Source organism: Dermacentor silvarum, chromosome 2, assembly GCF_013339745.2.
Source record: "Dermacentor silvarum isolate Dsil-2018 chromosome 2, BIME_Dsil_1.4, whole genome shotgun sequence".
NCBI classification, from domain to species: Eukaryota; Metazoa; Arthropoda; class Arachnida; order Ixodida; family Ixodidae; genus Dermacentor; species Dermacentor silvarum.
In genome coordinates this window covers 213,690,434-213,707,260 of record NC_051155.1, presented here as the reverse complement: position 1 = coordinate 213,707,260, position 16,827 = coordinate 213,690,434, and the positions used below count along the sequence as shown (strand labels likewise).

General features: G+C 46.0%; 2 protein-coding genes across 2 annotated transcripts in view; one reads left to right on the top strand and one right to left on the bottom strand.

Annotated features, from left to right (window-relative positions):
• Positions 1-16,827, bottom strand: part of LOC119442575 (S phase cyclin A-associated protein in the endoplasmic reticulum-like) — a 168,394-nt gene that overhangs the window by 68,166 nt on the left and 83,401 nt on the right. Inside the window, exon 26 of the mRNA XM_037707499.2 lies at positions 12,681-12,872. Within this exon, the coding sequence (XP_037563427.1) occupies positions 12,681-12,872 (192 nt within the window). The remainder of the gene's footprint in view (positions 1-12,680; positions 12,873-16,827) is intronic.
• Positions 216-4,534, top strand: LOC125943294 (ena/VASP-like protein). The gene is made up of 2 exons (XM_049662243.1): positions 216-1,192; positions 4,346-4,534. The coding sequence occupies exons 1-2, from the start codon at positions 550-552 to the stop codon at positions 4,429-4,431; spliced, it is 729 nt and encodes a 242-aa protein (XP_049518200.1). The 5' UTR covers positions 216-549; the 3' UTR covers positions 4,432-4,534.

Here is a 16,827-nt window from a genome sequence, read left to right as displayed (position 1 = left end):
AGAGCGGATGGCCTCAGTGCTTGACATAACACAGCGCTCAGAGACACGTAGTCAAATAAGATAAACAATAACAGATTAATTAGATAAACAATTACGGCAGAAATAAGAGAAAGCACACTCACGCAAAATACAGGTTCACTTTGTGCAACAAGAGTCTTTTTTTTTTAATCGTTTATACTACAGCCAGTAATGTTTTCCTTGCAACGGACCCTTTTACATGTGTTTAGGGCACTCAAGTGTTTCAAAACCATTTTTTCGAACACCTTGTGATCATTTTTCGGCAACCATTTGTTTAGCGTTTTTGCAAAGCTCCATTCCATACAGGAGCCACTTATTCTCGGAAAGTTTGTTTGCAACCAGGCTCTAAGAATGTTGAAAGGACGTTCGTGCATTTTTTAAAGAAAGTTAGTGATCTTGTGTTTAAAAGAGATCCTTCGTCCCTGATAGTTGGTTGACTAGAAACCATTGTGACCGTTTCAAAAAAGCAGTGCAGCCTAATTTATCATTTGCTTTTGGCGTGCTTTCGATCAATGAGAGCGTGACCTGTGCATGCAGTGCCCAAGCACGACAACGTGTCCTGCAACACCGTTCTGCCCCAACACCATTACACCATGCACGCCAAACACGCCGTGCACGGCAGCACCCCCACCGCCCGGCGTTCCGCAGCAGCCACCCGGCGTTCCGCAGCAGCCGCCTGGCATTCCACCGCAGCCGCCCGGCTTTCCACAACAGCCGCCGCACCGTCGGCGAAGCGGGCCTAAGCAACACAAGCTGAGGCACCAGAAACACCTACGAAACCAGCACAACCGGCACGGCGAGCAGCTGCGGAACCACAAGACAAGGCAGCCTTCTGAGGACGGGGAAGAAGCGTCGCGTAGCGCAGGCTCAGGGACGCGCCATGATGAGGCCAGCAAACAGGAGAGCCACAGCGCGCAGTCCATCAAAGCGGGCCGGCGTTGCCGCGAGGGCAACCAGTGCGACGACGGCCGGTCCTGCCCGTCGCGCGGAAGGTGCACCGGAGATGGCCGCGAATGCGACGCCGACCACGCCTGCGGCAGTGGCAATGAGGAAGGCAGCGAGTGCGAGCGCCGCTGCCCAGTTAAAGGTCCCAAGGAGGCACGACAACAGCACAAAGGCCAATCCTCGACGACCACATCCTCAAGTCTCCCAGAAGCCTCTCACGGGAAGACAGGTAAGCAGCCCACGTGTAAGGGTAGGGAACATCTCCTCGCGAACATTGTGCACTGCGGAAGCCTTCCAATTCATTATAAATACGACTGGAACTACAAACAAGCAGATCACACAAGTTTCAAAAGAATTCCAACTGGTTCCAATAGCCGGAGCAACCAAGTTTTGGCTTGTGGTATTATACATCAATCGCGTAATTGAGAAATCTCCTGAGTATAATCAACCTCTCTATATGGCTTTCATAGATTATGAAAAGGCAGTTGATTCAGTAGAGATGCCAGCAGTCATGAAGGCACAGCATAATCAAGGAGTACAGGAGGCATACAGGAATATCTTGGGAAATATATAAGAAAATTTCACAGCTACCGTGGTGCTCCACAAGAAAAGTAGAAAATTACCTATCAAGAAAGGGGTCAGACAAGGAGACACAATCTCTCCAATGCTATTCAGTGCATGCTTAGAAGCATTCAAGCTATTATGCTGGGAAGGCTTAGGAGTGAGGATCAACGGTGAATATCTTCACCTTCAGTTCACAGATGACATTGTTGTGTTCAGCAACACATTACAACAAATGATTGAGGACCTTAACCCAGAAAGTGTAAGAGTAGGGCTGAAGATTTATATACAGAAGACAAAGGTAACATTCAATAACCTGACACGGGAACCAGAACTTATGATTGCCAGTCAGCCTCTGGAGTCTGTACAGGAGTACGTTTATCTAGGTCAGTGACTCATAGGGGACCCTGATCATGAGAACTAAATTTACAGAAGAATGGAAATGGGTTGGAGTGCATACGGTAAGCATTACCAAATCCTGACTGACAGCTTACCACTGCCATTGAAAAGGGTACGATCATTGCAGTCTACCAGTGCTAACATATTGGGCAGAAACTTGGAGGTTAACAAAGAAGCTCGAGAACAAATTAAGGACCACGCAAAGAGTGATGGAACGAAAAATTATAGACGCAACGTTAAGAGACAAGAAAAGAGTGGTGTGAATTAGAGATCAAATGGGGATAGGTGATATTCTAGTTGACATTAAGAGAAAAAAAATGGAGCTGGGCAGGCCATGTAAAGCGTAGGGCAGATAACCAGTGAACTATTAGATTTACAGAATGGGCGCTAAGGGAAGGGAAGTGCAGTTGAGGACTGTCAAAAATTAGGCGGGGTGATGAAATTAGGAAATTTGTAGGCGCGAGTTGGAATCAGCTAGTGCAAGGCAGGGGTAATGGAGATTGCTGGGAGAGGCCTTCGTCTTGCAGTGGACATAAAAATAGGCTGATGATGATAGATCAGGTAGTTGTGATGTGCATGCTCTTCCCGCTTAGAAAGCACACACACGGCTGGAGTGAAAGGTAGCTGCTCTAAATGTTGTAACGAGTTGGAACCTGGTGGAACCACTTTAAAAACTTCAACAAGGTTGCTTAGACGACATGTCAGACCACAGGTGGAATAGTATCACGTGTCTATCACTCAAGGCAAACACTGTAGTGTTTCCCAACATATGGGGAGTCATTGGAAATAAGTGTTTCTTAGTGGTCTGCCTCCCAAGGGTCTGAATAAGCATGATGCTGCTTAGCTTCGGTGAGATCATCAGAGCCAAATATATTAACCACAGCATGCCCAATCTTTCTTCAGCAGTAAACCACAGCCATGCAGAGCATATTTACAGCACACTGTTGGTGTGGCGCCACCCATAGTTGCCAACTCCTGTGGGAAGACTGCCAAGACTGGAAGTTAAATTAAAATTAATTTAATTAATTAAATTGTTGGGTTTTACGTGCCAAAACTACGATCTGATTATGAGGCACGCTGTAGTGGGGGACTCGGGAAATTTGGACCACCTGGGGTTCTTTAACGTGCACCTAAATCTAAGTACACCTGTGTTTTCGCATTTCGCCCCCATCGAAATGCGGCCGCCGTGGCCGGGATTCAATCCCGCGACCTCGTGCTCAGCAGCCCAACACCATAGCCTCTGAGCAACTACGGCGGGTCAGGACAGGAAGTTGCAGGCAGCGATGATGTGGCATGGAAAGCACACAAAATGGGCTAGTGAGATTCAATCGTATCCTTATCAGTGCATGTTTTATTTTATTCTTATTTATGTGCTCTTAAAGGAACACTAAAAGCAGATGTATCAAGAAGGATTAGTGCTGAAATGTGTCAGAAGCATCACTTTACTGAGAACAGTGCTTTTGTAAGATAGAAAATAATGTAAGCATAGGAACAGCATTGGTACTGCCATTGTAACAAAATTGTACCAATTTTTATTGTAAAAATATGTCACTAATAGTTGTTTCATCATAATCAATAACAATAAGGGAAGCCAATTCGGTTGCACCTCAACATAAAAAAGTACTGTTTGGCCAATTTTATTGAACCTTCCAACAGAAGGACTTGTTAAATTAAACCTCATCTAACTGCTCTGCCAATGCTATTGTTCCTGTCTAATGGGAGTATAACGGCATATTTTTCAGAGCCACTTAACTATTTTTTCTTGCACTTTAGGCAGAAATTCAAATTGCACATTCTAATTTTATTTCTCTGCAAGGTTTTCACATTTCATGGCAAAGAGCACAGCAGTTTATCTTTGACAAAGGCACGTAGCCGTCCTCTCTTCTCTAGTTCCAGTGCCTGCTTTTTTTTGGTAACAATAATCAATAAAAAATTGTTTCCTGTCTTTTAACCCATTTTTTACTTGCTTTCCAGCATTATGTTAACAAACTTTTAGGTCTCAAACAACATTTTTAATTTTGACAGCTTCTGGATTTTTTCTTTAATCCTTTACATGTGAGGGAACGGATGTACAGTTTAGAAAGTCTACTTTAAAACACAATTCCCAGAAGTGCTCCAAAACATCTCTATGCCCTACAAGACTAAGAAAAACCATATGCACAGGTATTTTGAACTTAGTTACTGCAAATGGCCTAAGCCCCCTCATATTCAAGCAAGTCACATGGCATTACAGTGCTGCTGGAAACCTGAAATTCTTTTACAACTAGCAACTCACACTTTTTACATTACGACAAATTATGAATGTTGCATATTGGTTAACTAACCTATGGCTCTGGCTCAAATGTTCAGCTCGAAGCCCCAATTTTCGAACACCTACTAACAAGTCACCATAAATTGATTTCCCATTGATTCTTCTTTGCAGATACACAGCATGAAGCAGGAAAAACAACCACAACGGCAGAGCCAAGCACACAGCAGAAGACTGCAGAAACAAGCAAAAGTCATTAGTCATTTGTTGACCCAATGGAAAAGACAAACGCAGGCTGTGCAAAAGCTGAACTTGGTGCTTTCCACCTTTCCTGTATCCAGTTTCCCTCACACACACACAGCCTGAAGCGCAGCTGTACACCAGAGCTCAGGCCATGCATCACTGCAAACGGCAGTGGATGCACTGCCATCAATGCAGACACTCATTCTTATTTTCATCATCACACACAAACATTTTCGTCGTCCATCTTAATTTATAACAGCACCAAATAAAGCTCAGCGTCAAGGGCCTGCTTGATATCCTACATTATGAGGTGCGCTCTGGGTGCAGCTAGTGCGGAAGGCAAGCTTGGTACCCAGCCACTCTCAAGTCATTTTGTATATGCCGTCCCCAGTCCATTGTGCAGTGTATTACAATCTAGGTGGGTCCGGGAAAATAAGGCGAAACAACAACAAAACTTTAAGATCATGTGCATTGTTTGGCCAGCAAACAAACTAGCACCAAGTTGGAGGAGTGTCCACTCCATAAACAAAATACATTATGGGGTTCGGCTCTCCTCACGTCCCATGTGACTGGGTAACAAGCTCATTCATAGAAGCAGCGGCAAGAAATGTGCTGAAGGGAACGAGAGCCAGAGGTACACAAAGCCCGAACAGGCAGGCCCCTTGGGGTCTTGCTCTCATGAACTTTTTCAGAACAATTATCCTCTTGAGGGAACCGTTACTGTCCTCTTCCTCACTAACCCTTTGGTGGCGGCACATATAAATAAAAAATATTATTTTCTATCTAAATGTGCAAAACACATCGAAAATAAGCACAATCAACAAAAAGAGAAACCTTTTCAACAACAGGGGGGAAAAACACCAAGCAGAAACTGGAAGTGGGCTTCACCCCAAGCAACCTATGGCTTCGTTTGGAACTTGTACAAGCAGCTCTCACCATATATGAACCATAGATGTATGTTTCATTTGCTTTAAATCACGTATGTGACACCACTGCAGCTCAAGGTCTTGCATCGGTCTGTCTCCTCCGACCATGCTTTGAAAAGAATGCAAAAGGCACTTGCTGCCTGTCATTCAACGTTAGCCGAATACATTTAGCAAGAAACTTTGTACTCAATACTGAAACTCAGTAAGATAAAAAAACGTTTTCTATTATGTTCCCTGTAGGCACCACTCGTCAATAAAGGACTAATATGCTACAACCGCATGCTGCAAAGTCACAGAAAAGGAAGAAAATTGGTGAAAGAACACTGAACTATCATTATCAGCCGTGCGAATATTCAAAACTTCAAATATTTGATTCGAAAGGCACTTTTACTATTCGAAATAGACCTCAAGACCACTTATAATGTAACCGCCTATGGTGCAGTATCAGATATAATATCCAACTCCTGTTTATCTTCCCATAGAACTCAATGTATTCCCATACCCGAGAGAAGAGTGGCGAGGGCGATGTGGAGGAGGAAATGTGCAGGGAGCAAGAAAACAAAAAACATTACAGTGACGTTTCACTTTATGAACATGGGTGATGCGCAAGCATATGGGTGCTGTAGTGCACACGAAGCTATCGGCCCTCTGTGCGCCTAGACACCTTGACCACATCGCAGGTCGCTTTCAAGACAGGGCCCACGCGGCTGTGCCATACGCAGCAGCTGCAAGAGTAGATTGAGCTGCCATCGTCGGCTCACCGTTGCACGCTTTCACTCGCACATACAGCATACGGTGCATGGGGACAATGTTATGAGCGAACCCGGTATGTCCGTACTGCACACCCCCCTCTTCCACGACGCTTCGCCCCTTTAATCCTTCCTCGATGCGCTCAATGCACCTAGACCTTCCTCTAGGTGGTGTTGTGTTGCCACGCGCTGAGCGCACTCTTTTGTACTTTCCCCGGCGCGCAATTCTCTTCTCAAACTCCAGGCGCCTTTTTCCTCCGGTGCTCGCTTTTTTCGGGGCTTGACGCTGACATTTGCCAATTTCATGAGCAGGCCATGTACGCTTGCGTTTACACATGGTGGCAGCGTGCTGGCTCAGTGGGCTCGCGGGGGTTGCCTAGGCGACAAAGTCGTTTGCTCTGGTCACTTGTCAGCGGAGCACGGTCCGCACCCAACGCTTGCGTATTGTCACACTTTAGCTCTTCAGTTTCTGTGCGGAAAGTAAATATAGTAGCAGACTGATAGTAGTAGTAGTATAGTAGTGGACACAGGTGGGATCAGAAAAATGCCGGAATTATCGGGCAGGTCAGATACACAAATTCCGATGGTAAAATCTGTTTTATTGCGATAGCAATTATATGGACACTCAAAAGCAGATTTCTGCCATCGGCGTCGCCGTCGCCGTGAGGTTCCGTATGACGTCATTTGGAGAAGAAATCGTCGCTGCGCGCCGAACGCTGTATGTGCGAGTGAAAGGGCGCGAGGCGCGCGTCTTTCACGGGGAGTGAACGCACGGTGGAGAACAAACGCGCGTTCTGCGCCGTGCTCGCTTAAGGGCTGCAGAAGTAGGAGTCTCTTTTCTCCTTTACAATCACCATATATGTAGAGCAAACGCGCCTTCTTCCGACGCGCGAGAGGCCGTGGGGGAGGGGGAGGGAAGGGAGGCGACGTTTAGCTGCGGCACGAAGTGCCTATTTATATCAGAGGCTCCGGCAACAGTCACCAACGCCGCACGCATTTTGAGCGAACGCGGGCAAAACGCCGATGGCGTCGACAACAGTTCTGCGTGTTGCCGATGCTGCTGCATGTCCAAGTTTATACAGCTGATAAAGCTAATATCATTACTCCGTGTAGCTCTCTACAAGTTTGCTATCGCAATTGATGCTTCGCCTTTCAGGTGAAACTGCGACAACGTTTTTTTATAACCCTGACACAGCCGCAAAATCAGTCGAGGCCGCGAGTGCGTTTCATGTTCACCCATCGCGAAGTGCAGATATGAGGTGCTATGGAAAAGTTCCGGGAACTTGAAAAGCACGGGCAAACCGAGTACACACTTCCGCCTGTAGATGTGGCTAGCTGCATGCCTTGCAGATCAGTGTGCTGAACGACTTGCATCTAAGAAGTATTGCTTTGCGAAATGTTGTTTTGCAACGCAATGTTCCACTGACTTGGCGCATTTCTTAGCAACCAATATGGCAGACTTCAAGGAGCAAAGGATTTGCATCAAGTTTTGTATTAAACTTGGCAAAACTGTGGCAGAAACTCATCGTATGCTAGAGGATGCTTTTGGAGTCGACGCCATGAGCCAAAGTAGGAGGTTTTTATGGCATAAACGCTTCCAAGAGGGTCGAATGAGTGTTGACAACAATGAACGCTCTGGACACCCGTCAACGAGCACAACCCCGGAAATTATAGTGGCAGAAACTTATCGTACGCTAGAGGACGCTTTTGTAGTCGACGCCATGAGCCAAAGTAGGAAGTTTTTATGGCATAAACGCTTCCAAGAGGGTCGAATGTGTGTTGACGATGAACGCTCTGGACGACCATCAATGAGCACCACCCCGGAAACGATAGCGGAAGTTCGTAAGGCTATAAAGGATGTCTGCGACATTGTAGAACAAACATATGGCACAGTTCAGCTAATTTTGTCGGTTGTTTTTAAGAGTCGCATTTCTGCAAAATTCGTGCCAAGACTGCTCAGTGACAAACAGAAGCTGCACCGCGTTTCTGTCTGTACGGAACTGAAGCAACAAGTCAGAGACAATCCCGCATTCCTCTCCAGTGTAATAACCGGGGATGAGACATGGGTTTACGGCTACGATCCTGAAACCAAACAGTAGTCGTCGCAATGGAAGTCGCCAAATTCCCCACAGCTGAAAAAGGCACGTCAAGTTCGTGGCAATGTGAAGTCCATGCTCATACGTTTCTTTTTTTTTTTGACGTACATGAAATTGTCCACACGGAATTCGTACCTCCTGGACAAACCGTGAATGGCCAGCTTTACTGTGATGTTTCGAGGTGCGTAAGAGAGAGCATTCGTTGCCAACGTCTGGAGAAGTGGAAGAACAACACATGGCTTCTTTATCACAATAACACGGCCGCTCACAGATCACTCGTTGTTCCACAGTTCCCGACTTCCAAACAAATCACAGTACTTCCGCACCCACCCTATTCGCCTGACCTCACCCCTTGTGACTTTTTCTTGTTCTCAAAGTTGAAGTTGAGGCTGAAAGGACGTCGGTTTCACATTGTTGAAGGGATCCAGCTGAAACCGCAGGCGGTCCTTAACACACTGTTGCCTGCAGAGTTCCACGAGTGTAAGGAATCATGGCAGAAACACTGGGATCGGTGTATACATGCTCAAGGGGACTACTTTGAAGGAGACAGTACTGATTAGGCATTATGGTCAACACATTTTTTTTACAACTGAATTCCCGGAACTTTTTGGGTAGCATCTCGTATCACGCGTTTGACCGTGACTCCATGATGCTGTCAGTTTAAATTCCGCAAATTCACTGTTTCAGAATGCTGTCCACACGTGAGCTTTCGTCGTTCCTACCAGTACGAGTGAATACAAACTTTTGCTATACACGTTCACAGTAGCTGCCAAGAGATTGCCCGCGAACTCCGCTTCATGTGCTCACCTATCAGTTTGGCCTGTGCGCGTGATTTTTACGCCAGATCTTTGTGTTCATGTATGGGTACAAACATATATCATGGGTAAACTTCCTGTGACAGCATGCTTCCCGACACTCCCGCCAGCTAGGCCTAACCACAGCCATCTCATCAGGAGTCGGCGGCCAAAGTTGCAACTTAGGTGCAACTTCGTACGGATTCCCGGACACATGCAGCCGCTTAGTCTACTTATCTGGCAACGACACAGCCTTTCAAAAAACATTGTTTTGGTTATATTGCAGTACCGCTTATAGTACGGAAATTTGCGACTCTGGCTACTTACGTTATAAGCGATCCATGCTGTATTGGAACCCCCGAGAATTGCTTTTGTGAGTTCTGAAGGTCAGCTTCGCCGCTGTACAGTGTGTTATGCAACGAAGCATACAAACTGTATAGCGGGGAAGCTTATTTGTCATGCAGTGAAGCATATGAAAAGTAAGAAGCAAGCACTGTCATAATGCCTATGACTACTCAGCACTATCGGCTCAAGTACCCACAGTGCCTCTTCATGCATCTGGACAACATCAGCCTCCAGGTGGAAACCTTTGTGTCGGCTACTAATCTTGCCAACTGCCTAAAAACACGAATTACAATCTACAAATATGACCGAGTAGCAAACTTGGCAAACCAAGGACTCAAGATATGTCCTCTACAAGGAAAGCTTCTGAAGAGGCTCTTTCCAAGTTAGCACTGAAGAAAGGTTTTGATAAGCTCATCAAACAGCAGCAATTTTCACTTGCTTGTGGCAGCAACTTTCACTGCCACAAGCACTGGTTGAAAGGTATGTGCATGTTGAAATTTTGGGCCAAAGAAAAGATCCGTGTGTGAGTGCTGGCATAATCACTGTTGGTTTGACTTGAAGAGATACCTGCCGATAACAGACACTAGAGTGCCCAACGAGCAGCGCTTTTTAGTGTCTGAAGGAAGGGACATCAAGGAGGATGTCGCTGCTTCCTGAAGATGTCTACAGTCGCCAACTGATTTCCCGGACCTCACGGGGACCGAAAAATAGTCTGAAAATTTGAACAGTCCGAAAAACTCGTTCACTCCAAAAAGTAAATAAAATTTATTAGGCCTAGAGTGGCATAAAAAAAATCTCTAATAATGCCCTGCCTCATACTATGCTTGGAGGCGATCAGATTTGCTTGGATTTGTGCACGACTCACGTCTCCATATACATTCGACAAGAGCGTCACCGCAACGGAGATCGCCCTGGAGATTGAAGAAATGAGCCCTGTTACTTCGCACCATAGAGTTTCTTACAATAATTACTAAAGGGAACTCTGGCACCGCAATAGTTCAGTCACCATAGGAATGATGGGACGTACGTGGATGTGTCCGATCTTCGTGCTTGTGGATTCAGATGCTCTTGTGGCTTTGTTTATTACACTTCATATGCTTTCATTGCCATAAATTTCAGAGCAATCTATACTTTTCGAAGTGCAGAAGACGCTGCGAACACGCACAATGGCTACTAATTGCAACAGTTCAGCTTGTCGAGGTGGCAAAATCAAAATGTGCCAAGCGTCTCTAGGCACTGGCTTGCCCGCGATAAATCCACAAAGGCGTTTTATGTCGCTTGTCAATGTATGCGTCCGTGGCACAATGGTTTCAATATCGCACTTCTGTGCTAGAGGTCCTGTGTTGAAATGCTGCTGTCGAACAATTTTAATAACATTTAATAACAATAAGATTTGCTGCCTGGCATGCCATCATTCAAACTTCGTCCCACACGTTTTTTTTTGTGTTGCCATCTGACGTGCCACAGGACAGGCTCAGTTTAAATATTGCCTCGACTAAGCTTTGAAATTCGATGATGAATATTGCAAATTAGGTATAAATTTCAAGATTTATAAAAAATGAGTATGCATTAAAATTTGAGTGCCTCCAAATTTACTATTTAGACATATGCCCCCAAGGCACTAATAAAGAATAAATTAATAAATTTTCATTAATTAGTCTTCTGAAGTCCATATTATTAGCAGCAAAGTATGTCCACCTCGCCTAAAAGCTCCCCTGTTAAGATGACACGTACATTGGCTCATAACCTTTTTATAAAAAATCTGTATGGTCTAAAAAAAAAAAAAAGGACAGCTTATGTAAACAGGGTGTCCCAACTATCATGCACCAAGATTTAAAAATATGCAAATGCCACAACTGAACAGAACCAAGGTAATGTTGTTTGCCATCGCTTGGAGATACTCAGATTATGTTTTTTTTTTTCATTCTGCCTAATTACCATAATCAGTCTTAATTGATCAACTTCTCAAATATTATAATTAGATGAAAATTGTCAATGAAAAATTGGAGAGCAACATGAAAAACTCTAGATACAGCTTTCTTTTGCTCAATACGTGTTAGATGAGTTTTTCCGAGCACGAAAGAAGCCTGCAAATACACGTGAAGTGCCTCAAGTGACCATTCATGCGGCAATAATCTGGCAAAAAATGTCTGTTTTATCCGAAGTGCGTAATATCCGAAATGCCTCACTTTCAAAACTTAGGCCGCGATGTTTCACAACGTTATTGCAAACAGTGAGTGAGGAACATCCAAAGTAAAAAACGAACAAAAAATGTAGCAGTTTCACCCGAAAGGCGAAGCATCGATTGCGATATCAAATTAGTACACAGCTATACGAAGTAACGACAGTAGTTTAATCGGCCGTATAAAATTGTAAACATTCACTTACTAACTAAATTAACAAGCACAGTGTCACGCGCGCACAGGTAAACATGAACACATCTCGCTCGATGACCGCGGAAAGTCGGTGTCAGAACACTGCAGTAAGGAAGCATGGCAGCAGCAGCAAACGAATTGATCTTCGTGCTATCTCTTACTTCAACGTGAACTAAGCGTCGAAAGCACAGCGCATACGAAGCTACCGGCACTGGGCGCACTTTGTCCACATCGCATATCACTTTGAAGATGAGGCCCGCGCAGGCGCGCACTTTGTCCAGATTGCAGATCGCTTTCAAGATGCGGCGCTTGTGCGGACCCACTGCAAGCAGCAGCCGCAAAAGCAGAACCCCCCCCCCGTGCCTCGCACATGATAGAAGACAGCGCACTTCTGCCCCACCTTCCTCCCTAGCACACGCAAGACTGAGCCCCCAATCATCAGCTGACCCTCGCAAGTCTGTTGTCAGCCTGGGCCGACACGGTAAAAGTACATTTTACACGCCAGTTATTGAAAAAAATTGCCACTAATTTAATCTGCTGTATTTGATCCCACAGTTCATTGTAACGCGGTCTGTTAAAAAGGAACTTTTGCATTAATAAAATAGGTAGAGCAAACTAAAAGGTTGAAATGTAGTCCGTTATATTCGAAAGTCAGTTGTGCGTGGGCCCGTTGTAACGAGCATAGACTCGACCAGCCACATCTTGCACGACAGTGGTAACATGATAACAATGACAGTTAGGTGAAATCTATCACCATCCAAAAGTGAACTTATGTGTGGCAATGTCATCATCCTTGCAGCCATTCCTACCTGCCCCCACCCACAAAAATCCAACAGGTGCAAGCAGCTCCCAATATGCTTGCAACTCAATACAGCCTTGGCAGATGGTTGGCTTGGGAGAGGGTAATTTATTGAGGAAATGCACAGAGGTCAGCCTGAAGTAACAGTCCTCTCGCCTGCTAGAGGAAGGCATGCAGCTTACCTCAACAAAATTGGCAAGCAGTACAGGACTGAGTTCCTTTTCCAGGACAGTGCGATTGTGTTCATTGCCAAAGCAGCAGCAGACAAGTGTTGGTAAGAGCACCTGTGTGAGCTCTGGATTGCTGAAGTACTCGAATGGCAGTGTGCATAGCAACTGCAGAAGTGTGGGTTGTTCACCTGACTGTATCACAGCCTGCATAGAGAAAACAAACTTCAGCACCATGTGCATTCACTTTTTTGGTACCAACTGCATCAGTAGTGGTGCCATAATTGCCATAATTATCACTGCCATCAGAAGAAATGAATAGCATTACTTTGAAATACACAGCACACATAAAATAGTTTGTTGCAGTGGAACTGCCCCCAACATACGCAGTTGATGACAAAGTACAATGCCACCCCCAATCCTTCCCTTCCCATCCCCTTCCCCCCTCCCCCCCCCCTTCCCTTGTGCCTCACTTCCGCGTTTCCTCCCTGCTTTGCTTTCTTGCATGCGCAGGATTTAGCCACAGTCATCAGCTCCCCTCGCACGCTTTCACTCGCACATATAGCATACGGCGCGCAGCGTCAGCGTCATCGCCCTTGGACTTCATATGGAACATCTATGTGCCAAAACCAATTTTAATGCCCCAACGCGTCATAGACACCATCTTTAGATACCAAATACGGATCTCAAAGGCCATGCTTTTGCTGGCGGAAACTGAAAATGCGTCATAGGTTTCGCCCCCGGCACTTTGGGCAGCCAATCTCATCGTCAAGCCACCAAGCCAAGCAACATGAAAAGTGAACATGGCCGCTCGGGCCAGCACGGGGTGGCAGTTCGCAACGCATGATGTGGGAATGGTCCCACCTCTGCGAAGCAACAGCAGGGTTACTAATGCACTGGGTCCTATGGGAGCTATGCCGGGACTGGCGGAAAACGACGTAACAGCCAGGAAAACACAGCACCCGGGAATGTAGCAGTGGGGTTCTACTGTATTGGCCAATAGCTGATGTCAATCAAAAAGGGTGTTTGAATCAGTGTGCTTCTTCCTACCGTTACTGTGTACAGTCGAATCCACTTACAACGATATCGGTTTTAACAATATATCGGTTATAACAATCAGAAGCTGCTGCACCGTCAACTTTTGTATGTTTTCTATGGTGAAATAACCCGCTTACTACAATGCCCCCATGCCGCATTATCGGTATAACGATGAAGTCTGGCAACTGGGTGTCCGTGCCTAAAGGGAATGGAATACAAACTCCTTTGCACGCCGCCGCGTGCTGTTTTTCATCCTTCTCCGCACCGCAAGCCTCACGCGCCTCTTTCCCGTCACCTTTCCACCCCTCCGAACACGAATTGGCTGTGCCCATAGGTCTACGCTGTGCCACCTTCCGAAACAGAAAAGGACCGCGCCAACTGTGCTGATAGCACTGGGCTGGCGGAACGCCACAAATGTGCGTCGCAATAGAGCTAAAACGGGGTTAGCGCTCACCGAAACGAAGCGACGGAGTTCGCATCACCATACTCATCAGTGAAAATCGTACTGGAATGACAGCAACGCCGGAATGCTCCGTGCCTATTTGTGCCTTTAAAGTCTTTATTCTTGCGTTTACCGCCGCGCATAGCACTGCGTTGGCCACCTACCTTCATGACTGCGTAGTCACCATCCACGATCGCGTCGATAGCGGCCGCCATTTCGTCTGCAACGGTTGCGGCAAACAGGAGTTTCATTTTGACTCGGTACGCACGTCGGCCGCGTGCCTTCATAACTGAGTAGTCACCATATATGATCGCGTCCATAGCGGCCTGTGGTTTCGTCCGCACTTGCAGCAAATGGTAGTTTCAGTTTTTACTCAGTGCGTAGTGCGTGCGTCGGCCGTGCACCTTCAGAACCACACAGTCGCCGTCCATGATCGTGCTGACAGCAGGCCGCGGTTGCGGCAAACAATAGTTTCGTTTTCCCTCAGTGCAAAGCCGTTGAGGATAAAGAGCACCGTCCACATCGCGATGGGCGACGACCTGGCGACACGGGCGCAAAAATAATCGGGATGTGTACGCGGTAGTGAAAAGCGTGTCTCAGATGAAGACGCACGCCGCGGCCGTGCTGTGAAAGAAGTTGCAAGGCCTTCGCCGCTGCGAGCGCCAATCAGTCACGAGCTGACGAGAATTACTGCTACCGCACTGCTTTTGTGACTGTGACAGAAACAGGATTTTGTTGATTCATTCAATAAATAAAACCGTGTTGATGTGGAAAGTATTTATTTATTGTTTTCTTGATACCCTCAATAATTAGACAGTCGGTTAATTTGGACATTTTTTCGGGCCCGTGAAATTCTAATTAACGAGGTTTTATCATTGCAGTGCCATTCCTGAACGCCAACAGCCACGACTTTTTACACGCGATCAGAGCGCGCAGGAAGCAGAGTTAAACAGTTAAACGAGTCAACACAATCGGCAGCCTGATGGAGGAAGGTGGTGGGGAGGGGCAGTGGCCTCCCTGCCATTATAGTTATCTCACAACAGCCATCCCCCTATTTTGATTTTTTTTTCATGCATCCTGGTTATAACAATTATCGGTTATAACAATGGAATTTTCGTGGCACTTGAATATTGTTATAAGTGGGTTCGACTGTATAGTTATTGACGAAGTTCAATAAACCGGCTGAAGTAAGCAAAAATGTGCTTTCAAATTTCAATAATATTTACGTACTTCCGGAAGACGCCGACTATCGTCTGCTCACGCTCGGCTGCGGCCGCCCGCATAGAGAAATAAACTTTGGCCACTCGGCTTATCGGTGTTGTAGCCGTTGGGTCTCGCCAATTTCAACTAGTTCTGAACGCTCAACTAGCCTCAAACCACGCAAAACTTAAGGACGGACCATACTCACGCTTGCCAGCATGTGCTCACACGTGGCCGCTCCAGGTTAGATGTCCTTGGCAGACTAAGTGATAGCACTTAAAAAATGTGCAAGTTGGATGTGGCTAATATCCGTCAGTCAAGCTGGTGACGGACAAAGCTGGTCCACACAATGTAGCATGGTCAGACTGCTGCACATGAGGGCGAGCACGCACTCAAGCCTTGTCGTGCACAAAGGAAACACTGTGCATATGCACAACTGTTGCAGGTAGCTGCGGTCTGCTACGTAGCATAGATACCGTGGCCACCATGGGGTGCCGCGGCAAGTTCACTGGCTAAGCGCACTGCGGTTCGCTGAGGACAACCGTGTATGGCTTACGCTTGGCGCGTCATAGGCACCAAAATCGGAAGTGGTGTCTACGTAAACATCCAAAACCAAATTTGAACTGCATGCCACGGTGACATCTAGAAGGCAGAGCATTGCGAGCACGCCCCACTCAACCATATCCTTCGCAATGAAAGGCATTGAAGAAAGAGTGGAAGCGCCGGGGAGGCCGTATTCGATTGCCAATAACTCCGCATTTGCTGAACTGCATTGAAGTACTTTTTACGGTAAAATATTTCTGAAATCGCCTATTTTTACTTCAAATGCCTTTCTCCAATTCGATAAAAAGTGGTTCAGGGCCCCTTTAAGCTTACAACTAGCACCAGAAATTCAGGAAATTTAACCAGACAGTGGGAATCCAGAGGGTGTTGAAATTATGCTTTCAGGAGTTCTACAGCAATGCATTCGCTTCTGCAGCAAAGCTGCTGTTGAAGGCAAAATTTATGCAAATATGCCTCTCATGGCCGTGAAGCCGCAGCAGCGGATACAGCAGAGGCGACATTAAAAATGCTCTCTGAAGCTTTATTTTGTGCCAAATGTGCCAGGTTGCCTTGATAAAGATCCGAATACTGCTGTATGTGGTCATTTGCAGGAGTCTATACACACTTCTCTCTCTTTTTTTTTTTTTTTGAAATGTCCTAACCACTTTGTCATTCTTTCTTGTGAAGATCGCAGTAAAGCGACATTTAACCTTGAAAGTGAAAAGGGCTTGATAAATATATCCCCCAGGGTCAATTTCTTGTTGTTGCAGATTAAAATTTTTCAGAGTGACTTACTTTGAGAAAAGTAAATTATTCTTTGTACCAATCGATGTCTTATCAACAAGGTTCTACTGTACAGTAGAATGTACAGCAGAACCTCGTTGATACGATCTATTTCATACGATTTCCTGGCATCAACATTTGCGATCGAGTGCACAA